Source organism: Canis lupus, chromosome 2, assembly GCF_048164855.1.
Source record: "Canis lupus baileyi chromosome 2, mCanLup2.hap1, whole genome shotgun sequence".
Taxonomy (NCBI): Eukaryota; Metazoa; Chordata; class Mammalia; order Carnivora; family Canidae; genus Canis; species Canis lupus.
In genome coordinates this window covers 5925918-5953810 of record NC_132839.1, presented here as the reverse complement: position 1 = coordinate 5953810, position 27893 = coordinate 5925918, and the positions used below count along the sequence as shown (strand labels likewise).

The window sequence follows — 27893 nt, the reverse complement described above, 5'->3', positions numbered from 1 at the left end:
AGCCTTAAAAGAGGAAAATGTGATCGAGAATGAGTGCAATGATGCTGGTTAGGTGGACAGGGAAGATATATGTGGAAAAGTTATATCTGAGCTGCAACCTGGATGATGAGGAGGTAGAGTCATGTAAATATTTTGCTGAAGCATTCTATGCATCAGGGGCAACAAGTATGAAGCCCCTTATGCCAGGTGAACATATGTTGTTGTTTTTAAAGATTTTATTTATTTATTCATGAGGGACACAGAGAGAGAGGCAGGCAAAGACATAGGAAGGGGGAGAAGTAGGCTCCATGCAGGGAGCCTGATGTGGGACTCGATCCCGGGACCGTGGCATCACTCTCTGACCCGAAGGCAGATGCTCAACCACTGAGCCACCCTGGCACCCCTGAACATATGTTTAAGAAACAGAAAGAAAGTCATGGTTGTTGGATCTTAGAATGCGAGGAAGAGGGAAGAAGGATATAACATCAACCTAGAGAAAGAGGCATGTGGGGCTCCTGCCTGTAGCAGGGCATTCTATCTGAATGGTGCTTCCTAACGTTCTCAGAACCCAACCACACAGTATTACGCTATCGAGCGGATACACTGAGCTACTCTTCCCATGTTGAAGAGAAAGCAGGAAATTCAGATTCAGTCCTTATTAAAACTCCTAACACCGTTGTGCAAACTTCATGAGTTCACACACCACAGCAAAGCATCAAGAAGACCCCCAAACTCCTTGGGGATCTATTCATACTATTTATCGCTGATAAAGATATTGTCCCAATGTATCTTTACAATTGATGGCTCAAGAGTTTCTGTGCTACATGTAGGAGGAGGAATTTTTCATAACCTCTCTGCCTAGATTCCAGCCTCCCGGGTATTCCCTTCTGAGTACTGCCAATTCCTCATATGCTGCTATGGACCAGAGGAATACACACTTCTCCTCCTCCACACTAGGAGTACGCCAATGTCTTCTACTTGTTTGTTCTTAACAGTTCCATTTACTCTAGTTTCTAAATGTTACTCAAACCAGAAATTTCTGATACAGCTTTGAATGACATCTCAAATGTAAATATATTATTCAAATTCATCACGAAATTTTATTTCAATACATAGTCCCAAAGTCTCAGAACACACAAGTATAGATTATTTGTAAATTGTTACTTAAATATAAAATGTTGGAGGTTTATGGTAGAGTCAACGAAGCTTTTTTAAATTGCACCAAAAATAATAATAAAATAAAATGCACTTAGAATAATAATAGAATAAATTGCACTTAGATGTTAGTTATTGTAATTTTTAAATGTATTTTTCAAATTATATAAGTCATGAAATAATCATGCAGAAAATTTAGAAAGTAGAAAAGAAGAATCAAAGTGAATTCCAGCAAGTAGGGATGAATATTCTTTAATAATATTTTATAATTCCTCACTGTACATTTATATATTACTGGATGTAAACCACAAATTTGCAGCAATTACTTGTTTTATCATACAACTATTACAGGAATATCTCCAACTAATTAAAAATGCTTCAAAACCTCAATCTTAATATATACAGAATATTTCATTGGATGATTACACCATAAATTACATAAATCTCCTTCTTAGTAAGCATCAAATTTATTTCAATTTTTTTAATGTTACTTGTATTAATGAGAAAGAAATCTTATATGAAATATGACATTTTTGGTGTATAGAAAGTCTTCATTTTGTAACTTGCGGCTTTACAGAATTCTATGAGATCCAAAGTTATAGTTTTCAGGAAATATAAGCAAGTTATATAAAAATTGTAATTTTGTCTTCTTCAGCTGATCATTATATCTTTATGTTTTAAACAATATTGGCAAAAAATTTTGAAAAATATCAAAATAATCATTTTATGCATGTCATATTTTTGTTCATTTCGATGACAATAACTCCTTTTTGCAGTTCATGGTCATGATGGCTCTGGGCATAGAGATAGTCTTTATTATATTGATGATTATAATATTGGTATTCCAAATTTTAAGGGAAATGGTTCTTGAAAATAGTAGCTAATATTTATATGATACTCTCTCACACTGTGAACATATTATCTGAATTAACTTCTTTAAACCCCACAACAAACCTCCCAGGTACATACCATTATTTACCCACATTTTGCAAATGAGGAAACTAAGTATAGAAAGGTTATGTGTCCATTACAATTCTGTCTAAATTCTCTATTAAAGAGACATCTTTAAAATTCTCATATGGTTTGTTTCGCTTATATTGTTGATATAATTATCCACACATAAGAGAACTAAAAATTAATTGCACTTTTGTAATAAAGCCTATTTGGTCTGGATAAATAATTCAGCCCGTGCTTCCTCACATTCCATTTGGAATTTTTGCATCTACATTAATATGCAAGATTATTCTTTAATTATTTTCTTGCGATGTCCTCTTTTTTCTGATTTTGGTAAAAAGGTTATACTAAATTCATAACATTAATTGGCTAGCTTTCCACCTCCTTCTGTCTTTTAATAAGGCTAATGTTTCCTTAATACTCTACAAATGCAGTTTTGATCTTCTCTTTGATCTAAGAGCTATTTAGAAAAGTGAGTTTAAATTTCATAGAGGTTTTAAGTGAAAATCAATTAGCAAAATCTCAGATGGACAAAAAAGTTATTTGCTTGGTCGTTTAAGCTTTTGCTAATAAAGGTCATTTGTATCACATTATGAGCAGAAAGTATTGACTAAATACTATTTTCTAGACAAATTGAAGTTTTTTTAAAGCTTTGTTCAACCATTATAAACATGCCAAATCTATGTTTACAGGATAGTTAACTATGTAATTTGCACATATACATATTTATATCATGTTAAACTTTTGTATTTATATAGTTACATGTGCTTATATGAAATATCAAAACTTATTTATGGCTACGTAAGCTTTCTATTAATCTATTTTTTATACCATAGGTTATCAAAGGGTAAGAGAAGGTTAAGATTGTTAATGTCTTTTGTAACAACTGTATTTTTAGAAATTAACCTGTTTTGTCTCCTACATTGTTTTGTGTTTTAGAAAGATGTGTAATTTAGTTCTAGTTTTCTAGTTTAAATAGCATATAGTAGCGTATTGTTATTTAATCTAACACTTGAAGTTTTAATTTTATATAATATCATTTAACCAGTTTATATTTTTTTAGGTCACATGTTTCTATTCTTATATTTGACATCTTGTTTTTTTATTTCTATATGTCTAAGATTGTTTGCTTTTTCTACTGTTTTCTATTCTATTGCGTATGCACTACTTGATTTTTTCCACTTTTCTACATTTTCTGTTTCTCTAAATATTCTCTAAATCAGCATGGTATCTCTTGATTTCTTCTAACATAAACAGAGAAATTACTTTTAATTCTCTGGTGCTTCCCTCATAGTCTTTAATTTAAAAAATATTATTTTTGAGGCACAAATTCTGTTAAAATTAATATTTCACATTGTGGATCTTCTGTGAACAACTTTTAAAATTTGTATTTATCTTACAGATATATTCTTAGCTAATTATACTTTTTTGCGGTTTTTATTCTATCTCTACTCTTTCTAAAAAAAAAAACCTTAAGCATTTCAAATATGCACAAAAGAATAAGAAGAGGCTTATATTCACTGAGCAATTACAATGAACCAGGCACCACTCTAAGTACTTGAGAACCATGAGTTTATTTAATAACTTTGTAATCACTTTTTGAGATAGAAAAATATTTATATTTCCATTTTATAGATGAAAAAACAGGGACGTAGAGAGGACATTTCATTTGCAGAAAAAGTCACATAGCTGAAAATGCAGAGCTCATATTCAAACCTAGGCTGTCAGCTATCCCCACACTCCTTCCTCTGCCATTAAGCCTTCCACTACAAGGGATATGTCCCCAACTTCATTCTAGAAGTTATCCCTGTCATTTTCTTTAAGATTTCTTTTTTGATTTTCTCACCCACCTTTTCTTTCATCATCTCTGCCTATTTGTTGTTTTTCCTTCTTTTATTTCTTTGAGAGTCCATACTATAGTTAATTTCAAAGTTCTGTAATTTTATAATTTTTTAATTTTCTGCTTTAAATTCATCTTCCAATTGTTAATTTTGATATTTTTGGCTCTCTTGTCTAGGTTAGTTTTCTTTGTGTCTTTTGGAGTTTTAGTTTTTTAGGTAAAATCATTTGGGAAGTATTTTTGTTTTTGTAACTTCTCTTTTGTCCTCCCTTCTTCCTCTTCCTCTCTCTCTCTCTCTCTCTCTCTCTCTACTTTCACTCTCCTCCCTTTCTCCCTCTTCCTTCCTAACCTGTAATCTACCCAGAACTTTTTGCCATCAAGAACCAGGCCTTCTTTTCTATAAGGAAGAGAGTCTCACTCCTCTAATGTGTAAGATTATATTAGAAACTTGGGGATTCCTGGGTGGCTCTGCAGTTCAGAGCCTGCCTTTGGCCCGGGGCATGATCCTGGAGTCCCAGGATCGAGTCCTGCATCTGGCTCCCTGCATGGAGCCTGCTTCTCCCTCTGCCTGTGTCTCTGCCTCTCTCTGTGTCTCTCATGAATAAATAAAATCTTAAAAAAAAAAAAAAAGAAAGAAAGAAAAGAAAAGAAACAAAGTAGCTTGGGGAACCTCTCACTGCCCTTATACATTTGTGTCCTAGATCTTCAAAACTAAAATTCACAGCAAATCACATGGATAATCTGAAAACTAAGGGAATGTAGGAATACTAATTATTTGACTTTTAAAATGTAATTAACACTCATTTTTTCCCCCAGATAGGATGTGATTAAGTAATTTGCTATTATCTGATAGGAGTATCTAATCTATGGGGCAAGATTTTCTTACCACACCTCCTTAGAGAATATGAAATATCTGTATGTGGCTAGGTCTCTGGCTCCAGGACAAACTCTTGGTCTGAGTAATAACCAAAGTTGGAGTAGACTTACATGGCATGAGCCATAGCATTTATTAACCACAGAGATTCCAGGAGTTGCTTTTCTTAAGGGAGAGCTGGGAGTGTGGCAAACAGAGTTTTGTAGATACCACTTGGCACACCTATCCCTGATCTCTTAATTTTGAGTCACCTCTAAGTATATTTGATACAAGTGTTTTCATTTACATTTGTATTAGTCACAACCTCGTTATTCTTTAGTGCTGTGAGTTTACTCATCTATTCTGTAGTTTCCCTGGATTAAAATGTTTGGGAATGTCTGGCCTATACCAATTACTAATCACAAGACTGATTATATTCATTGTATTTCTATTTTAAACCTACATAAATTTATTCCCCCCAATTTCACAACCCAAGCCGTGGTCTAAGAAAAATGAAGGATTATATAATTAACTGGTAAATTTGCTAGGAATAGTAAAATATAAGCATAAATATCAACTTTAATTTAAGTCACCTAGATTGGATAGGCTGGAAGTCTGAAGTTCTGTGTGTACCTGCCCAAATTTGTGGCTCTGGCTGTGTGATATGAGGTACATATTTTCATAAAGGACCATAGACTTTTATAGAGCAGGAAAATGATTCTTTTGAAAGAAAACTAAAGGTGGTTGTTTTATAAAAATAAACGTTGGGCCAAATGTTCATCCTTTATTATTCTCCCATAGGAGTTTTACAAGATGAGAATCTGGCATTTATTAGCGGGTCATTTTGGGGTCGGTGGCTGTGGGAACCCAGACTCTTTGTCTACGTTTTATCTTCACCATATGATTTTGGTATGAGTATTTCAGTCTCATAAAGTATAAAATGTCATGAATATTTAATAATTACATTTTTAAATAACACAAATTAAATCACCTGTCTGCTTTAATACTACACTATCGGTAAAGACCCATTTAGTTCTTCATTAGGGATTTAAAAAATATTTTTGAACACTCAGTTAGTTATGGGTAATCCTTATGTATGTGTGTATATACCTATGCGTGTGTTTGTGTATCTGTATGACAGTATGTTATGAATGATTTCGATTATTGAATATGATTTTAACCTTTGTCTCCTTAGTTGAACGTTTTCATATGAGTAATTTTATATTCCATGTAAAACTTTTAAATGGCTTTAAACATAAATAATGCAAATATAAAATGCATTTGCTAAACTGCTAGATAATCAGATAAACCTATTCTAAAATATTCCCACCAAATTAAGAAATTCGGCCATCTATCACAATAAAGTTGAAGGAAGACTCAATTGTTAGAATGATTTAACAAAGGTATTTAGGAAGCATCTATTTGAAATCTGCTGCATTCAGTGCAATACAAGAAGCCGTGATTCCTGATGTCTGGTAGCTTTAACCAAAAAATGTATAAAGAACAAATGTATAAAGTATAAAGATAATGTTGGGATGCCTAAGTGGTTCAGTGGTTGAGCATCTGCCTTTGGCTCAGGTGGTGATCCCCAGGTCCCGGGATCAAGTCCCACAGCATGCTCCTGCAGGGAGCCTACTTCTCCCTCTGCCTATGTCCCTGCCTCTCTCTGTGTATATCCCTCATGAATAAATACAATCTTTTAAAAAAAAATTTTAAATGAAAAAAAAAATCATGTTAAGGCAGATGAATACATACAGATGAATTCACTCATACAGATGAATACAAAATGGCATGTTGGTGAAAACACAAGACTTGAGATCAGAAGAGCTACTGAGTTCTGGTTTGGGCACTTATTGTACAATCTTGGGCAAGTCACATCCTTTCTTGATCCCAGGTGCTCTCTCTTATAAATGTTCTTGGGATAATGTGTATAACATACACTTGTAAATCTGTTACTCAACCTCATAGTCACAGTGCCCCAGTCACTCTGACCTCCTTACTATTCCTCAGAAACACTAAGTACCTCTACCTGGGCCTTTGGAGAAGCTCTTCCCACTTCCTGAGTGCTTTTTCCCCAGTCTTTATATATAGACAAGTGTCTCCCTTCCTTTAAATTTGCCCTAATATTCTACACAGTCATGAGTCAGCTGCATGGGAAGTTGGAAAGGTAGGCATCCAGTGCCTTCACCTTTCATTTAAGAGATTGGCTCTGCCTCCCTTCAAGATCCAAAACATGTAAAATTTCCTTAGCAGAAAAAATATTAACAAACTTCCACCATAGGTTTTAGGACACAGAAGAATCTTCAATTACCCTTCAACATGATGGGCAAATTCAGAAATTTCTAAGAAATGAATAATGGGTCAATCAAGAGACTTCCAAAAAATAATAAAAACTTTGGAAAATAGAAGAATCCCATAAAAGATCTTGAAAATTATTGTCTTCCCAGAGTGTTCCTTTAGTCAATCACAAGGAGTTTATAGTGGCCAGGAAGACATGAGTTTCAAGAGAAGATTCTTGGTCATGTTGCTTTTAAGAAACTCAGGTCTTACTCTTTTGACTCTTTCCCTGAATAGAATAGTTTAGGTCTTTAAAATATGTATAAAGTGGGATCCCTGGGTGGCGCAGCGGTTTGGCGCCTGCCTTTGGCCCAGGGCGCGATCCTGGAGACCCGGGATCGAATCCCACATCAGGCTCCCGGTGCATGGAGCCTGCTTCTCCCTCTGCCTATGTCTCTGCCTCTCTCTCTTTCTCTCTCTGTGACTATCATAAATAAAAAAAAATTAAAAAAAATAAAATAAAATATGTATAAAGTTAGACTAGATCCATTTAAATTCTTCCCTTGAGGGATCCCTGGGTGGCTCAGCAGTTAGGCGTCTGCCTTTGGCTCAGGGCCTGATTCTGGGGTCCTGGGATCAAGTCCAACCTTGGGCTCCCTATATGGAGCCTGCTTCTCCCTCTGCCTGTGTCTCTCATGAATAAATAAAATCTTTAAAAAAAGAAAATTCTCCCGTTGAGTAAATTGGTTACTTTGTGAGTTTATATCAGACAATAATTTAATTTCCTTTGATAGCAGCAGGAAAAATGTATTTTGGGTGCCGATTCATGTTAAATGGTTTGCTTTATATATATTGTTTCTATTCATTTCACAATCCTGGTTTTATTATCTCTACTTTATGGATGAGAAAACTGAGGTTCAAGGACATAAAAATAATTGTCATAGGGATTTGTATTTTCTGTTCTACAATTAGTCATTGATCTGGAACATATTATGTGTTTGTTACCAGATGCAAGCATCATTTCTCCTTCACTAAATTTTTTCCGTATTCACCCTATCAATGGGGCACACCAAAAACTGTAAAGGTGACTGGAAGGAGAGAAAAATAAAAGACAATTATTTAGTAAGATCAAATTTGAGTATTAAGATTTTGTTTCTTCGTTTTCATTGACTTTTTTTTCCGTTTATATTCCAATTTTTTTCAGTTAGTATATACATATACTTTAGTTCTTAAAACCTAAAAGATTTGAGGCATTATAAACTAGGAAATATGCAAGACACTAAACTATGAACTAACTTCTAATTCCTATGGGTATAAAATATAACAGGATAAAAAAATTATAAATTCTGATAGATGGGATGCCTGGGTGGCTCAGTGGTTGAGCGTCTACCTTCAGCTCAGGGCGTGACTCCGAGGTCCCGGATGGAGTCCCGCATCAGGCTCCCTGCACGGAGCCTGCCTCTCTCTCTCTTTCTGTGTCTCTCATGAATACATAAAATCTTTCAAAAAAAAATTCTGATATATATTCTGATATAGACTTCTGGTATATTACGATACGATGTACCACTTTTAGTCATTTTGGCTTTAATTCAAAATCAAATGTCAAAACAGACTTTCTTCTGGATAAAAACTAAGTACCGCTAACTTTATGAGGTTGCTATAATCGCTGCAGGAGACGGCGTGGGTAAGGGCCCGAGCCCTAACGCGGGCAGCCGGTAAGGAGGGCGCCGCCACGTCCAGGCTCCGCACGGTCAGTAAGCACAGGGGCCCACACGCCACTAGGCCATCCTGCCTCTCACGTCCCACTTAGATCTGCTCTGCGAAAGTGGCGCCGTCGGACCGCCTGCTGTTCCTCCGCCCTTAATGCTCTTGGGGGCAGCGGCCTCCACGCAGTCGGTGCGGACACGGTCACGAGACCCCAAACTGCCAACAGGCGTCCCACGATTGAAGAAGAAGGGCCGTGCAGCCACCACCGAGTCAGCGACGGCAAGGCGGGCGCCTGGGCCGAGACCCGGTCCACGGAATCGTCAAACTGCGGGGCGAGAACCGGGAGCCGTTACGGAGCCTTGGAAGAGAGCCCGTCTTGGGGCGAAACCACCGGAGCGGCGCAGGGGCAGGCAGGCTGACAGCTGACGGCACGGCCGGTCTCAGAACCCAGCTGGCGTGGGGACGAGCTACACCGCTCTTGTTTGTTGTTTAAACTATGTGAGTGAGTGTGGGGTAGGACTTCCTTAAAATTTACTTATTTTCAAAGATTTTATTTATTTATTCATGAGAGACAGAGAGGCAGAGAGGCAGAGACACAGGCAGAGGGAGAAGCAGGCTCCATGCAGGGCGCCCGACGTGGGACTCGATCCAGGACCCCGGGGTCACGCCCTGGGTCGAAGGCAGGCGCTCCACCGCGGAGACCCCCGGGTGCCCCAAGGGGCACGACCTCTTAAATGGCCCCCAATAATCTGAGGTCAGCAGTCCAGCTTTAGGAATCAGCAGCAGTCCTTCACAGTCGGGCAGCCATCTTCCATTGCCATGGTTGGGCTCAGCCGACTCCCTCCCGGGGGCGCTCGGGTGGGACAGCCCGTTACAGGCCCCAGTGCTGGTTTGGGCTCCAGCGCGGACCTCGGGGCGCGGACCTCGGGGCGCTGACCTCACGCACTGCTCTGGGGCGCTGCTTTCAAGCCGCTGATCTCCGGGCGCTGCTCTCCAGGCGCTGACCTCGGGGCGCTGACCTCGAGGCGCCAAGAGGGAGCCTCCCCGGCTCTGCGCTCAGCCGCTCCGCTGAGGTCTCCTGCTCCCTCCCCCGTTTCTCTTTCTCGCACCTGACGTCAGCCTTCGGGAGCCCGTCCGACGGCCCAGGCCCTCCGGGAGCTGCACGCGCCGTCGCCTGCGGGGGGCGCACCGCTCCCCGACACGCTCCCCGGGACCGCCGCGGGGGCTCAGGCGGCCTGAGGCAGGTCCCGCGGCGACACAGCCCCGGCAGCCAGGCCACCCGCGCCGCTCTCCTCCCGGCGCTCTCCTCTCCCGCCACGAGGTGGCCGGGCATCGCGAGATCCCACGGGTTCCCACGAGTTCCCACGAGACCCCGCCAGATTGCGCTTTCTCCCGGAAGAGGGCTTGCTGCCGCCCTTCCGGCCCCTGGCGGCCCCTCCTCTTCCGGCCACGCCGCGTCCGCCTGCTCTCCCGTCACACGTACCTCAGCCGAGCCGCAGGTGCAGCCCTGACCGCTGCCCCGCGAGACGCCGCGCCACGCACGACCCAGGTAGGCCGCGTCAGGATTCGCGACCCACGGAAGCCGCGACGTCGGCGGGTTCGGGGGCAGCGTGTCCCTCGGCAGCAGGCGACGGTCCAGCCTGTTTGGGTCCCTCACGGGCAGCACCCGGGAGATTCCCGACGGTCGGCAGAGGGAGTATCCTCCGTGCAGAAGTAGCTGCCGGGTGGAGCAGCGCGGAGAGGAGGAGCTCCTGAGGGCCGCGGCGGGGCCGAGTACCGGCCAGACAAGGGACGGAGCCGGAGGCCTTGCCGAGGGCTTCCTACTTGCTTCTCCGTTTGAACCGTAAAGGAGATCATCTTTACACACACACACACACACACACACAAAAGTCTAAAAAGAGTTTAGGAATAGCTTAAAATGCACTTAACGGTTAAGTACTTTAAAAACTTTGTCGAAAACGTGTAGGAGCTAGCCAAGATGGAAAATGTTCCCAGAAGAGTGGAGAGGAGAAAAAAGAAAACAAAATGAGACCAAACACACACACACACAAACCCCCATGTTTTAAGGAGTATTGAAAGAGTGAGTAAGAGAAAGGCTGACGAATTTTAGACGTAGAAAATGGAAATGAAGGGTTTTGGGTTTTTTGGGGTTTTGGGTTTTTTTTCCCTCCCCTTACAGAATCAGGAAGAAACCACTACATAATAGGTTGAAAACAGCTTGTTTGACATTGGGAACATTTTGATGTGGAGGACGTTTATCAAAAGACAGTACAAATGACAAAGTAGAGCCAGCACCTCAGCTGAAACATGCAGGTGAGTCACAAGCTGGACCGTCAGCAAGTGGCAAGTGGCATCTCGAGCCCTTACTACGAAAAGAGGCCTTGGAAATGTTCGAACCCAAAACATTTTGTGTTATAGGTACAGAAACCGAGTCCCAGGGCAGTCCTGTCATTTTCAAAAAGGTCAAGCGGTGACAGTCGCAGAGCAAGGGCCACTTCTGTGTGTGTGGACTCCACGTCCACTTGTTTTAGAAGTCGTTGGGGCTGTGCATGTACCCCCTGCACGGAGGCTGACGGTGAGGGCCGCAGAGCCCCCGGTACCCTCCCGTCACTTGTCAGCCTCGTCAGAGCCAACTGCCTTAAACATCAAGCCCAAAGAGGAAACTTGGACGGGTTCTTGACCTTACCCTAATGCTGTCAGACAGCCCCGGCTCTGGGATTCGATTAGAAAGTACCGATTACACAGTAACCGTTGTTTGTAACGGGGCTGTTAGGATAGGATAGGATGGTGCAACTTCTGAGTAAGGGCCCACGCCATACTGGGGATTGGATAGATATATTAGTTTTTTCTCCAAATGAATGGCAGAGAAATAAAAAAACAGCAGAGCCAGGCAGTAGTAGGTTCGAGAGTGCTTTATGGGGACTGCTCCCGGGTGAGGGGTGAGGTTCCATGACTCGGAGAGGTGGCCTGAGTCAGGGAAGTGGCACCCGGGTTGGGGAGTGTGGGGGTTTTTAAGCCTTATTGGTTCCGGGTCCAGATCTGGGTGGGTTCCCCTTGCCTAGGCAAGGGAACACCGTGTCCCTAAGTGATTGGCTGGGGGTGGGGGTAGTACAGACGATGGGGGTGGTCCCTGGATGGAAAGTTTCGGTTTCCTGTCTAGGCTTCCATTTACTGGAGATGATGTGGTGGTCAGGGCTGCTTTGGCGGGAAGATCAGCCATTTTGACCCAATTTGAGATGTCTGCCATTTTGGGTGCCCCTGTCTCAGCCAGCCCAACAATATATATATATATTTTTAAGATTTTATTTTGCATATTCATGAGAGATGCAGAGACACAGGCAGAGGAAGAAGCAGGCTCCCTGCAGGGAGCCCAAAGTGGGACTCGATCCTGGACCCTGGGGTCACGCCCTGGGCCAAAGGCAGACACTCAACCGCTGAGCCACCCAGGGACCCCCTATTGGAAAAATATTGTGAATATTAAACTTGACTCCATCCTTGTGTCCCAGGCATCACAGAAGAACACCTAAAAGGCCATCTCTTATCCATGAGATTTTCTTCATAATGCTCTGGGTGTCTTATGATCTGACTCGATTACTCCTCCATGACGACAGAAATGTCTGGAACTCAGTTTGCCATTAGTAAAACGGTCTCTCCTATATCTCCCCACTAGAGTTCCACATCTTCAAGTGTTCACTGACCTGGAAGTTCTCTGAACCCTCTCCTTTCGGTTTCTAGGGAGACCTCATACATAGGCCTGAATGATTAAACTGTTGGCCACTAGCAGCTTATTCAAACTCCATGCCCTCTCCCCTCCTGGAGGTCAGAGGTCGTTGACTAGGCCTGGACATTCCAACCTTTTAATCATATGGTGGGCTGCACTGACAAACAACTCCCAGGCTTAGGTGCTTTGCAACAGTCAATTAACATAACAAGACACCTTTATTGCTCTCATTACTTAGGAAATTCCAAAGGTTTGGGGAGCTGTGAAGGAAATTCAAAGGTTCAGGGAGCTGTGAGCCATGAATTGGATGAAGACCAAAATATACAACACCCTGAACAACATGGACCCAACAACATGGGGGTCTACTTATATGTAGGTTTTTTTTTTTTTTCCAACAAATACAGGATGGTCTATAAATGTATTTCTTTTTCTTATGACTTTCTTAATGACACTTCGTTTCTCTAGCTTACTTTGTTGTAAGAATATGCAATATAATAGGATATGCAAGATGTACGTTAATCAACTTTGTTATTAGTAAGGCTTCTCGTCAACAATAGGCTATTAGTAGTTATGTTTTTAGGTAGTCAGAAGTCCTACGTGGATTTTTGACTCCCTGGGGAGTCGCTCTCCATAACCCCCACGTAGTTCAAGCGTATATGAGAACTATATTTTGGCCATTTGAATCACCAAATGCGTTATTTCTTATAAATCACAGTATCACACATTCCTTCTTTAATTCTAACTTTGCTGACAACGAGGACATCATTTTTGCTCCTTTGTACCCCAGAGAGATGGGTCATTATTCCTTTCTCAAAAAAATCAAATCAAATCCTCTGTGCTAAAGTCCAAACTATCTGAGGATGGCCTCCTTCTGCCTGCCACTGTAGTCCTCTTCCATCCTTCTAATCATCCACCTCACTCCCTCCCTCTTGGCCTTCCAGCCATGCTAATACAGCCTCTCTTCCTATGGTCCATTACTGTAATCAGAATCCTTTCCCTGGATATACTCTCTACTCCTTCCTTCTCTCTCCCTCTATCATGCACATCTGACCATAAACACTTCTGGGAGACTTCGTCTCACCATTTATTTTTTACTTGCCCACAAAGCTGAACATTACTGGAAAAAAAAACTAGCCATGCCAGGCTGACTGATCATATTTTACATTAAATTTATGATCACAAATTTCAGAAAGACTGAAACATTGCATTTCCCTGGTCACATCATTTTCTCTTATCCTCCAAGATGTTTATGAGCAATCAGAAGCTGCATGCCATATATTTGCATTACCAAATTTACTAATACATGTCTGTATCCAAATAAATGATTCTTTCCTATGCAAATGGGTGAATTCATTATACTTTTACCTGAGCGCAGTTCCTGTACTTGCCCATTGGATCCCATTCTCTTTCCTCTATCTAACTGTCTCCATTAATTATCCTTTATCTCTCCTGAAGCATCATAATCTTCCATTTCTCTTTCTCAGATCATTCCCATTAGTATGTAAGCAAGCTGGGACGCCTGGGTAGCTCAGTGGTTGAGCGTCTGCCTTTGGCTCAGGTCATGATCACAGGGGTCCTGGGATCAAGTCCCTCATTGGGCTCCCCATAGGGAGCCTGCTTCTCCCTCTGCCTATGTCTCTGCCTCTCTCTGTGTCTCTCATGAATAAATAAATAAAACCTTAAAAAAAAAAAAAAAGTATGTAAGCAATCTGAAGTAATTCTGTCTTTAAAAAAGAAGGGAGGGAGCTGACATAGCTGAGGCACCATTCATTTATCGGTCACTTTAATTTGCAAAACTCCTTAAAAGCGTTATCTGTGTACTCTGTCTCCTATCCAAACTTCCTTACTTTTCTTTGTCTCTTCACCCTGAAAAGGCACCCACCCCAAAAACTCTTCTCAAGCTGTGTTATTCAAGGTCACTGCACTCCTCCATGTTGCCTAATCCAGTGATTAAGTCTTTGTCCTTATTTTACTTTGTCAGTAGCATTTGACATTGTTGATTACCCTCTTCTTCTTGAAACTGTTCCTTTAATTGGCTTCTGAGACAAAACCATTTCTTGCCTTTTCTCCTACTTCAGGGCTACCTTGTTTTTGGTCACATTTGCTCAATCCCTGTTTTTCTTGTCAATGTCCAAATATTAGAGAGCTCCACACTCTTCCTATCTCTTCTCTCCAAACACTCACTTCACAGGGAATCTTGTAACTAATCCCAAAGCTTCAAATGACAGCTATAATTGGACAATTCCCAGAAATACAATCTCAGCCTAGAACTCTCCTCTGACATGTAGATTCAGCTGAATTGTTTTTCATTTTACTTAAGAGACACCCTAAATTTAATGTATTCAAAATCAACTCCTAAATTTCCTCATCCCATATAGGTGAAATTCCTTTCCATCTTGGTAAATAATACCACAACAATATAGGCAGATAGGCAGTTGGGAGGTGCCCAGATTTTATAAACCCATATAAGGGGCGGGGGGGAGAACTATATGAACCAGCTATTGTATGGTGCTTCTTTTAAACATACATGCAGGGAGGGGGAGAGAATAAGAAACCGTGTGTGTGAGGTAGTAATTAATAGCCAAAAATAACAAAGTAATTGAGTTTTCACTGGATACTTCTGTTTCCATCTGTGATGAGTAACATGGATCAGATTACCCTCCTGCAAAGAACTATGCTAACTCAATAAGAATTTAAAAATAGCAGTTTGAAGGCATTGAAGATGAATGTAGTCAGGACTTGAGGAGCCAAGGTCCTCAAGAGAGAAGGAAAATAGATTGAAGTGAGCCCAAATTTACTGCAGTCTTTGCTCTCCAGGCATTTGTTGAATCAAGGTATAAGACCTAGAAATCAAACAGGAAGTTGGTGGCCTACTCACCTGCTAGGAAGACAAAAATTGGGACTTCGGGGCTATCAAGAGAGCAGTATTCAGTATGCCAATGTTCCAGGAAAAAGTGAACTCCAGAGAATTAAGCCTGAATTTCTACATAGAGTTCTCCTCAAATCACTTGTAGGATCCTAAGCTGTGAATCTGCAGAAAGAGTCAACAAACCAATCAACATGTGACTAAAAGCTAAAAAGCTAAACAGAAATCTTGGGAGTTTCACAAAGGTAGGGGGACAAAAATGGAAATTCAGTGCTAGTTAAGAAGGAGGGGCTCTTATAATCAGCACAGGCTCTCCATTGAGACCCAGAAGAACTAAGCACTACCCATAGGGGAAAATTGGAAATAGGCAAGTCCCCAAACCCAGCTCCTCCTGAATCAGTGTGGTACTCATATACTGTACATGCCTGCCAGAAGAAAGCCAAGTACTCTAGAGAAAGAGTCATTGAAGAGCCTTTTTGATTTGTCCTAGACTATGTCAATAAAAAAAAAAGTGAAAAATCAAGAAGGCAGAGAATAAGACATAAGAAGAATGAAAACCAAGAGAAAAATAATAAAAAATTGAGTTACTGGAAAAATTTAGTTACTTTAAAGCAACTGATTGTTATACTCAAACAGGATAGACAAACAGATGGAAGATTTCAACAGAATCCCTAAATCTATACAAGATAATCAAATGGACATTCTAGTAATGAATCCTATAATAACTGAAAGTAATTTAATAGGTTTCATAGCAGAAGAATATACACAGAGGTAGGATTCCTAAACTGGAGGAGGGAGGGGTTAATAGAAAACATCCAAACTGAAGTACAAGTAGGAAAAAATATATGGAAAAAAGCAGATAAGCTCAAAAAAGCATACTTTAAATAGGGAAAAGCTCCAACTTACATGGATTTGGTGACTAGAAGAAGAGAAAGAGAATGAAGTAGATGAAATATTTGAAGAGATATTACTAATAATTTTTATTAAACTAATGATGTAGTATCAAGCAATAGATTCAAGAAACTGTTACCCACAAGCAGATAAACCACCTCTAAGCAAATTCGTAAAAGTGATGAAAAACAAAGGGAAACTTTTAAAAGCAGAGGAGGGCAACATCATCTTAAAAACTAGAAACTATGGAAGACAGAAGATAATGGAAAACTATAAAGAGATGAAAGAAAATTACTGACATAGAGATTTTTACCTAGAAAACCTGATTTTCAGAAATAAAGATGACCCTCATACACTGTTAGTGGGAATGTACAGCCATTAGGGAAAACAGTATGGAGATTCCTCAAAAAACTAAAAATGGAACTTCCATGTGAACCAGCAATTCCACTTCTGGGTATTTATCCTAAGGAATTGAAATCAGAATCTCGAAGAGGTACCTGCACTCCCACAGTCATTGCGGCATTATTCACAATAGCCAAAGTATGGAAACAGATGCCCAATTATTGATAAAGGGATAAAGAAAATGTGATATATATACATACGGTGGTTATTTACCACTACCACCACCACCCCCAAAAGGAAATCCTGTTATTTTCAACAGTATGTACCTGGAGAACATTATGCTAAGTGAAATAAGTCAGAAAGACATCTACTGTATGATTTCACTTACATGTGGATTCTAAAATAGTCAAACTCATAGAAGCAGAAAGTAGAATGTTGGTTTCCAGGAGCTAGTGGAGGAGGTAATTGTCAAATGGTACAAAGTTTCATTTATATAAAATAAACGAGTTCTAGAGTTGTATAATATGGCATAATATAATATACTAAAAACTGCTAAGAAGGTAGATCTTGTATTAAATGCATTTATCGCCAAAAAATATAATGAAAGGTATGGGAAGAAAAATCGGGAGATTATAGGTGGGTTTATGGCTTTGATGATGGTGACAGTTTTATGGGTATAATTTATCCCCAAATTCATTGGGTTGAACATGTTAAATATGAACAGCTTTTTACATGTTAATTATTATATATCCATTAAAGACTTATTAAAAAAAAACCTAAGGGGAAAGAAAGATGAATTTAAGTCATTTTCTGACAAACTAAACCTAAGAAAATTCACTGTATGAGTTCTGACTGAAAGAGATACTAGAGAGAGCTCTTCAGGATGAAGGCAGGTAGAACCACAGGTATTACAGGAAGGAAAGATCATCAGAAGGGGTAAATGTATGAGTAAATCTAAGTGAAATCTTCACTTTAAGATAATAACACTACAGTGTGGAGTTTAAAATGCAGAGATGGGGAGCCTGGGTGGCTCAGTGGTTGAGCGTCTACCTTTGGTCCAGGTTGTGATTCTAGGGTCATGGGAGCAAGTCCCACATCAGGCTCCCGAAAGGGAGCCTGCTTCTCCCTCTGTGTCTCTGCCTCTCTCTCTGTCTCATGAATAAATAAATAAAATCTTTAAAAATATATTTAAAAAATGAAATACAGAGATAATTAAGTTACCTGCGGACAATATCACAAACGGCCAAGGGTTGGGACCTCTGGGTGGCTCAGCAGTTAAGCATCTGCCTTTGGCTCAGGGCGAGATTTTGGAGTCCCGGGATTGAGTCCTGCATTGGGCTCGCTGCAAGGAGCCTAATTCTCGCTCTGCTTATGTCTCTGCCTCTCTATCTCTCTGTGTCTCTAATAAATAAATAAATAAAATCATAATACAAACAAACAAAAAACCAAAAGGCCAAGGGTAGGAGGAATAATATATGGAGTTAAAGTGTCCTAGGTCCTCTACATGTCCAGGAAGTGAAAAAAAATATTACTTAAGGTAGATTCTAGTAGTTCAGGAATGTCTGGACTAAACTCAGGGGTAACCGCTAAAATGATAATAGAATCCTAATAGAAGGGGAAAATAGAATCTGGAAAAAAAAAACTTGATTAAAACAACAGAAGGCAAGAAAATAAAGGAAATGGAACAAAAACAGATGAGATATATACTTAAGTGGGAGATTTAACTCAAGTCTTTACTGGAGTCCCTTGGAAAATATCAAATGATTTCCAATTCACAGTCTCCAGTAAGTGCCTAACTTACATCTCCCACATGCGCCTTTCCACATCTCCCACACAGCCCACCACTGTGCTAGGACTCTTTTCCCTCTCTCCCTCAATTCCCAGACCATCTCTCTAACAACTTTACCTCTAAGGTCATGAATTATGAACTGAAGTTAAATATATGAACAGATATAATAAAAACAAAAATATCATATTAGAAGTACAAAAGAAAAAAACGAAACAATCACAACTGCACCCACCTTCAATCCCCCTCCCTTCATGGTAAAGATAAATACTGTGTTCCTGTTTCCTTTCTTTTAGGAAGAGATACCTGCCCCCTGCCTGCACTCAGGTTCTGGTTAACAAAGGACAGCTCTCAGTCTGAACCAGCAACTAAGAATCTTCCCCCTTTGGCCGGAGGTGGGGAATAGCTACCAACATTTATGATTTAATACTTTATTACATCGTATTTATGTAACGTCTTTCTCATTCTTACTCTCCGAAATCTGCTTCCTTATTCCCAATATCATTAAGCAATATAAGCATCAGGTTGTAGCAAATTGAGTTTTACCCTTAAAAAAAAAAGAGAGGGAGGATTCCCTTTGTCTATGTTAAAAAAAAAAAAAAAAAAGGTGAAACAAGCAACTAGAAAATTATGGTATATTAAAGACATTTTTATGTTCTCTGCACTATTACCTCCGAAAAGCATTGACTTTCAAATCAGACTTCTGGGTGGGGCTCGGAGCTTTGCCAGTTGTCCAGCAGTGTAACCTTGGGCAAAGTGACCCCACACTTCTGAACCTCACTTTCTTCATCTATAAAATGGAAACAATAAAAAAATTGAGGTGAGGATTAGAAGAGAAGATCTGCAGAATACTGTGCCTGGATTGTAATACGTGTTTAGTAAATGTTAGCTGCTCTTGCTCTGCATAGGTTGGTCAGTGTTTATTTTCATAACTGAACTAACTGGATATGATTTTTTAAAATTCATTTCTGAGGTCCAGACTAGCAAAGCTCACACGATCCTCTGCTTCTCCTCCATCTGTCTGCCAACTGACATTCTTTGTTGCTAATCTAAGACCAAGCCATATGTTCTCCGTATGGGAGACTCTTTCCTGCCCAGGTGGGGAAGCAGACACAATGATCTAATAAGTCTTTGCTGTCTCACTAGGGCAAGTCTTGGGAAAACTTCCAAACATTGAGAGGTTCTGATGAGACACCACAAGCTTGGGTGACTATGTTGTTCATCAAAAAACTTTTTTTTTTACTTTCCTTTTTCCTCCCAAGATCCCCAAACCATGTTTCAGTCCTGTCATTACCTGTTTCCTTGTCTCTGTTTAGTCTAGCAGACAGATCGAGGTTCTAAAAAAGATTTCAACATGGGATGTCTGTGTGGTGTCAAGGACGGTATAGATGAAAAGTGTATATTAAGAGCTGGAGGACTGAGTTAAGAGTCAGGCTCTGATCTACAAATCCCAAACCTGCAGCATCCCAGCCAAAGGAAATATGCCACTTTGAAAGGGATGTGAAAGGTAGTCATAGAGACAGTGCTACTGGGGGGTTAGAGTTTAATGTCACCATACTTGACCAGAACTAAAATGTATAAGCAGAAGTTAAAAAAAGAAAAAAAAAAAAAAAAACACCATAGTAGTAGAAAGTGAAGGATATGCAGACATAAAATAAAATTAGATTCAGATTTGCATAAATGGAAACCACAAATTTAGAAATAAATATTTACCTTTTAATAATGTTCTTATTCACTGGGTCGTAAGTAAATAGTGTAACCCCAGAATGTTAACACAATGGCAGATTGGAAGAGAAATCCCTGAGCTATCCTGGCTATTTTGACAGTTATATAAAGCCAAATGAGGCTTTCACTTCTCATTTTCTTAATATTACTCTCATTTTTTAAAAATATTGAAACAACTCATGTTTAATTCCATGAAGTTAATTTAATTGATGTCTAAATTCAACAAAATTTGGGACATGTTAACTGTTGGAGACATTAATTTCAGAATCAGTAAAGGTCTGAGTAAATTGGCTCCTTATTCTATCTAGTTGCCTTCTGCTTCCCAGATTTTTAATGTAATTTGCATTGTTGTAGCCCACACTTATGACCCAGGTAAACTACTTAAAATCTCTGAACCTCAATTTCCGCATCCACAACATAGCAATTAAAATCACTGCCAGCTAATTGTCTCATAGGGAGTGTAATGGTAAAGGCATTTTTACAAAATGTTTTACCTCTTCTGAGGAATTGCACTAAGACATTCATTATCATGTGGAACAAGCAGGGATTTATATACTCATTTAATTGCCCCCCTGCAAAGGATGTGACAGGCCTGACCAAAAACCACGTGACCTGGCTAGGGATGTGCATCATCCTAGGGATGTGGATCTGTGTGCTATATGCTTGCTAACTGAACTGGTCAGTATACCATCATTAATTATAGTGCTCAGAGAAATGATTTATTCAGAAAGGACTGAAAATCAGGGTCAGTTTCTCAAGGAGAACATGCTTTAGCTCACCAAGAACTTTACATTTCTGCATGCATGGACCTGTCCGAGGAAGCTTCCCATCATTATCCCTGGCTCTTTCCACCACACACTAGCTTGCAGTTTGCTACCACTTCAAAGAGATATACAATTAACAAGAGCACATAATTAGTGTTTATACTATTTCCAGCACATCTTGACGCTTCTCACAGGTAGAGACAGGCAGTGCACATTCAAAACTTGCAGTGCATCTAGGAAGTGTGCCACAGATCTTAATATTTTTCATTTACACATCTCCAGAAAGAAAATTCAACAGAAAGGTGTCTGCAGCATGTTCAGCAGCTTATGCCTCTGAATTTATCTGAGGCTCTGTTTTTTAAGCATTCATATATCTACTCACCAATGTGGTAATAAAAATTACTTCTACATTAGGCAGGGAGCTCCGTGTATTTACCATGTGCATGAACTTGCTTAGTTTTACCCACCAGGTCTCTATAAGGATAAAAAAAATAAGGAGAGAGATTTGATATTATATTAAAGTACTTCATTTCTTTCCCAAATTAGTTCTCCTTCTGGAAGATAATGCTGGATAGTTATCCATGTAATACTTTCATTATAACAGAATGGAGAAGAATTGCATTAGCCTCAAAAGAGATATGAACTGGAAAGGTCATTTTTGTGATAATGGAATTCATCAAGGAGACTGAACAGACACTAGGAAAGATTCACAAAAGATGTCATTTTACCCCTCTGTCTGAATTTTTTTTTCCCTGATTATCAAAAGACCTCAGTTCTTTACAAAAAGTATATTTTTTAATTCACCTGGAACCATGTGTTTAGTTTATCATTGGTCTCGCTAAAAAGACATTAGGCGTTTGGGTCTAACTGAATTACACTGGGTCATCAAGAGGACCTGAATATTTAACATTTAGCAAAGAGGGTTCTCCATCATGTTTGATTTCCAACCATTTATATTCCAAAAATAGCTTTTCTTTTCCAGACATGAAAGTAGTGCTTTGTGGGGATGTCTCAATCTCTAGGGCTCTAAATTTACCTCAGATCTTTCAGGTTCTCCATTTAAGATAACTCTTACACTTGGAGGCCTGTGTCTCACTTTCAACTTACAGAATTTCAAATACTATCAAAAGCAACTTAAGTATGTCTTGGAGACTCTTGCAAATTAAATACCAGAGATACAGGTTTTCATAACTATTGGCAAAGCTCAATTAAGTTTTACCAGACTAAACAATTGACAAATAATTTGAGTTAGAGTCTTCATTCTTCTCTCCATGATTCCAACCCAAAAGCTCCGTCAGTTCTTCCGGAAAAGTTCACCTTCCTCTACTCTGGGTGTCTTACCTCTAAGATGACTATTGATAGCTTTCTGCCTTGTCTTGTAGAAATTTGAGGCAAATTACATGACGTCATCTGTGTAAAGCTTAATGGGAAAGTGTAAATTGTTGCTTATAAAGTGCCATTAGGCTTACTTTGTTATTTTCCCTTTCCTTTTCTTTTCAGATCAGAACCCCATCCACCTCATCCCCAAGCCCATTACATTTTAGTAAAACAAACTATGAGACACACGCCCTTCCCACTCTCATGCCCTCAGGTCAAAGGGAGATTCCTCTAAGCACTTTGGAGAAAGATTTCTGTAGAGATTGCTACTGTGAACGAGATAGACCGTTTATGTCCTGCAGCCACTAGCCTCCTGTAGGACCCCTGTAACGTGAAAACAGTACCACAGCGATACCTATAGACTGAGTCAGGGTAGGTTCGCAGAGGGAAGTGACAGAGATGCTGCTGAATGCAGACCTGTGTGGGCTGTCCCCTTCTCCATCATCATCAACTCCCAAATATATACAGTCTACATGTGGCAGTCAAGAAATGCCCAGGGTGCTTTACAGGAGAACAATGCCCTGTGATCGTTGCCGGCTTCCCTGTGCTAAGCATCATTTGGTGTGGGCTACTTTCTGCCCACTATCCCACAAAATAGAGTAAGTTTCTTATGTCCCAAAGTTTCATTAGGAAACCATTTATTTACAACCTCAAAATCATTTGCCCATTGTAGCAGCAGAGTAAGTAATGCTTTGGTCTCCACACAAACCTAAAAAGGAAATATTACCTGAAAGACTAGATATGTGATGAAAATTAGAAAAAATGGGGCAAGCAGTTAACATAAACTTGGATAAGACGAAAATAAATTAATTGTATTTTGGATCCTAAAGGAAATGAGGTTTATTTAAAGAGGAGGGAGAGATAGGCTGTTGTTTTTTTTAAGTTCTCAAAGAAATTTCAAGACAGTTTTCACGACTTTCAAGGTTTTGTGAGTCAATTCTAATTTTTTTTTTTAAATGAATACTACGTTTCCCTGATGGTGGTGTGCCCACTCACTTTTAGCTCTGATTAGAGTCATTTGAGGGCTCACAATTGAGACACACAGGAAAGAGGAGGAGACAGCAGAGGATAGAGACTATGGAAGAACTGAGGCAACAAGTGCAAGTTGAGGGAAACAAGTCCACGGTGAAAAAATGTCTAAGTAGTGTTGACTCTGATCTTAAATGAACACAAAGAAAAAATATATAAAATAACTCCAAACACTACAAAATAACTGAACTAGCAATGATTGACTCAAATCTTTCCATGCACCAGTCCTAAGAAAACAGTATTTTCTAAAGAAAAATTCTCTTGGAGGTCAGAAGCAGACTGAAGATGAGTGGGTGGTATTTAAAGGACAGAAGAGGAGGGCTAACCACACACCCCCTGCAAGTACAGAATGTTTGCTAGTCAGGTGCTTTATAGGTTGGGGAGTATCTCTACTTTAAGGAATAAAATTTATGCAGGAAACCTGAAAAGCCAATTGAGAGCCCGTAAAAATATGTATTTTAAAATAGATATTGAAAAATTAGGATGCTGTCACACACTTGAAAAATGTTTTACACAAAGGAAAAGTATGCAGAAAGAGCTCAGTAAAAGAAAGTGCAAATGTATTAACCATTAGGCCAATAATCGCATCTGGCATTGTCAGTTGTCAAGAAATGTCTTGATATATTTCAGTGGTTAATAAAAGGATATCACCATGTGATAACTGATGGTTTTATACCACCGTCTAACTAGCCTACGAGTTGCTGAAACAGCAGATCATTTTATGAGCACTTATATAAGCAAAAGCACTAGAATGCTTTTCAGTATTGAGATTTTTAAGAGTAGATACAGACCAACTTGCATACTTCCAAGGCTTGATGTGGTTTCCCATCAAGATGGCCGTGACTGAAACAGCGTGAGGCCAGTACCCATTAGGGAATGTCACAGGGAGGCACAGCTCAATAACAGGGGAAGCAGAGATGCTGGTGTGACATCAGTCTACCCATAGCAGAAACAAAAACATTATTTTAAAATCGTGACAGTTCTCTGTTGTCCGTAAGTCATTTCATTTGTTTTTTTTTTTAAGATTTTATTTATTTATTCATGAGAGACACGGGGGGGGGGGCGGGGGGAGGCAAAGATCCAGGCAGAGGGAGAAGCAGGCTCTACGCAGGGAGTCCAACCTGGAACTCGATCCTGGGTCTCCAGGATCACGCCCCGGGCCAAAGGCAGACGCTTAACTGCTGAGCCCCCCAGGCTGCTCATTTGTGTTTTTTTTGTTTTTGTTTTTTTTTACAAGATTGATATTTAAGAGTTGGTATAACATTATTCAGATATTATACAGAGTAGTAAGAAGCAGTCATTGAGAATCATTCTCCAGATATTACTAAATATCAATAAAATCTGTAATCCAGTGTGGCTAATAATTTATGTTCACCAAGTTGGACAGTCCCTATTTTGCAAGCAAATTTTGTATTGTGTTTTTGAAGAGAATAAGAGTCATACGTAACAATTAAATCCAGCTTAGCATGTTTTACAAAGTTAACTTTCCGGCTGATAGGATTTCCAAAGATACACAAAACCCATTCATCACAGGACAGGTGGAAGGACACCTTTTAAATACCTCACAAGCAAACATGATTATTATTATTACAAGTAACAAAATAACTAGTTAATTGTGCTTTTAGGAAATCTTGTCCTGTAGAAAAAACAAAAAACTTACGATAAATAGGATCATTATTACTGCTATACCACTAATAAAAATCAATATTATACTTATAATCGTAAAAAAAACATAATTCTTTGGTTTCTCCTGTGGGCCATACATTAGACCTCTTCCTGTAGTGTTCTTATTGCTCATAACCATCCCATGCAGAAGGCGTTAGCACATCTTTATAAGTGAGGGAACCGTAATGCAGAGAGACGAAGTATCTGGCTTAATGTCACTTAACAAGGTGGAGTTCCAAATCCAAATCCACATCTGCCTGAATTCAAAGCCTGAGCTTTCCTTTCATGCTGTAGACGTGTATAGATAGGATTTCCTTTTGGGGGTTAATGTCATTAGCTTATAAAAACTAGAAAAATGGAAAACCAAATTATTTGTTGATTCTCACTACAAAGATAATCAGTTTTAAGCAAATAGAGGGCAGCCTCCACATTAAGAAAAACAGACACAGGTTGGAGTAACTGCTACTTCTGCTTAGTGAGCTGGTATCTCTGGTGCTGCCACTCTTACCTCAGAATAAGGGGAACAGTCTTATCATTCTCAGACCACGTGGCCCAGTGGAACTGGAAAAGATCAGGTTATAAGTCCTGGCTCTACCACTTTCTAACTGTGTCTCTAGAAACACCTCAAATCTATGAATTTCAATGTTCCCATCGAAATACAAAGAAAATTAGCACAGCCATTCAGGGTTGTCATGATTAGGACATGTAGGGGGCACTTCTCAGCAGCGATTGGAACAAATTAGGAAAATAACAAACAGAGACTTCTATTATTCTTTGTTAGGGTTGTAACTTGTTGATGCTGAGCCAAGGACCGAGGAATGGCCTGAGTGTGGAATGTTGCATGCTGTGGAAAGTACCCTTTGTTAGATATTAGAAAAGGAGGGGCACCTGGGTGGCTCAGTCAGTTAATCGTCAGACTCTTGATTCCAGCTCAGGTCATGATCTCAGGGTTATGAGATGGAGCCCATGTTGGGATCCATGCTCAGTGGAGCCTGCTTGACATTCTTTCCTCCTCCTTCTCCCTCCCCCTCTGCTCCTCACCCCAATCATGTGCTCTCTCCTCTCTCTAAATAAATAAAACCTTAAAAAAAAAAAGTAAAGGGAAGGAAGGAAGGAAGGAAGGAAGGAAGGAAGGAAGGAAGGAAGGAAGGAAGGAAGGAAGGAAGGAAGGAAGGAAGGAAGGAAGGAAGGGAGGGAAGGAAGGAAAGGAAAGGAAAAAAGGCTTTCTGCACATTTAGTTCATAACTTCCTTCAAAGTCATCATTTTCAAGTAGGGTTAACAGTTTATCTTCCTGACGATGACCTAATAAAAGCCATTGGAGACTCTTAGTTTTAGTCTCAGAATGGGTTTACCCTCAGGGCTTATCCCACAACCAAACCAGTTTGGAAAGTAGAACCAAGTATTATAAGTTAGAGTCAAGGTGAGGAAAGGAAATCCATCTCTATGTAGAATGCCCATGTTATATTTAAAAGGGATGAGGGTCTCCTGTCGAAGCTGAGGCCTAAGCGAGCATGTGTGAATAGCAGAGACTGCAGGGAGTATGCACGACATGGTTATCGGATTGAAGTGAAGGAAGTTCTGGTCTTCGGTCTGCCTTCATTGCAAACTCCTGAGAAACCTCTGAGCACCTTGGCTTTCTTCAATTCTAAGAAAGAAAAGTTGAAGACTGCTATCTTCCTGAACTTTGTTTAAAGTCTCCTCAAACCATTCTCATTTTACCACTTCTGCATTTTAAAAAGTGTAGTAATTTCAAATAAATTATGCTAAAATAAAGACCGTAAACCCTGTCCTATTTCATGAGCAGTCAGTTTGTTCTCGAGAGAAGGAAGGAGTGTGTGCAAAAGTTCTTGGAAAAGTTAGAAGATGAACTAATAGGCAAAGATTTATTTCTAATAAGGAAGATGATCTTGTTGAGTCATAGAAGGAAGGTTTCAGGATAGATTTTTTAAATGATGCTGAAATATGCTTTGAGGAAAGGATGTGGGATTTTCTAAAAAAATTATTGAAAGCTATCTCTTAGTTTGGTTTAAGTGCTAGTTGAAGACAAGTTGAACTACAGGACTTCCCGAAATTCCTCTGAGCCTAGAGTCTTTGAAATTTAAGACCACACAATTCTTTTCTTCATTTATGGATGTACTCAAAAAACATTTGCTGGGCATCTACTATATGCTAGGCCCTATGAGAAGCAGTGGAGCACACAGTGATCAACACAAGGCAGTAAGACGAGGCCCCCAACCCGCTGCGATGCCCCAGAGAGACCAAGATTTCTTCAAGGACAGGCTGGAGGCAAGGCCGTGAAGGTAGGCACGACGTCTTCCCTATGTTTTCACCAGTGTGTGCTGCAGCTCCCTCCACCCACCCGCGCCTTCTTCCTCCTCTCAGTCCCTGGCTGAGGTCTGGCCTGTCTTAGGGAGTGCTTTACTGTATTTCTTGCACTCTCTATATACTCTACTCCAATTTAAGGTCTCAGCTAGAACATCAAGTCATATTAAATGCATTCTTAACAAACATGTAATTTGAGCACTTAAGTGGCTTGGTGGTTGAGCGTCTGCCTTCAGCTCAGGGTGTGACCCCGGGGTCCTGGGATGGAGTCCCGCATTGGGCTCCCTGCAGGGAGCCTGCTTCTCCCTCTGCCCGTGTCTCTGCCTCTCTGTCTCTCACGAATAAATAAATAAAATCTTTTTTTAAAAAAAACATGTAATTTATAACCATTCCATCAGAGGAGAGGGGATTATACTTTAAAAGGGCTGATATTTATGAATATAAATTAAGGATTCTCTATAACATAGAAAATAAGGCAAAATGAAGAAAATATATTTAGTCCAGATGTGGGAGATAGTTGATGAGAAGTATAATCCTTGGTACTCTTTAAATCACACCACTGAAGGTTTGATCTTACAAGGCCAGCCTTTTGTCTGTTGCCCTTTATCCTCAGGGTGCCAAAACTAAGTGCCAGATGCT

General features: G+C 39.9%; 1 protein-coding gene across 1 annotated transcript; it reads left to right on the top strand.

Annotated features, from left to right (window-relative positions):
* Positions 1-29: 29 nt before the first annotated feature.
* On the top strand, positions 30-27893 carry LOC140610743 (uncharacterized). Its single transcript, XM_072787128.1, has 5 exons — positions 30-186; positions 8869-9049; positions 10010-10314; positions 27106-27232; positions 27868-27893. Exons 1-4 carry the CDS (start codon positions 30-32, stop codon positions 27228-27230), a joined length of 768 nt encoding a protein of 255 aa, XP_072643229.1. The 3' UTR covers positions 27231-27232; positions 27868-27893.

Bases quoted from the DNA above. Each gene is read 5' to 3' on its own strand.
- LOC140610743 (XM_072787128.1), top strand. From the start codon at position 30: ATGAGTGCAATGATGCTGGTTAGGTGGACAGGGAAGATATATGTGGAA. The intron at 187-8,868 runs GTGAACATATGT...CGTCCCACTTAG, and splicing joins TATGAAGCCCCTTATGCCAG to ATCTGCTCTGCGAAAGTGGC. The intron at 9,050-10,009 runs GCGGGCGCCTGG...GGCCTGAGGCAG, and splicing joins ACCGAGTCAGCGACGGCAAG to GTCCCGCGGCGACACAGCCC.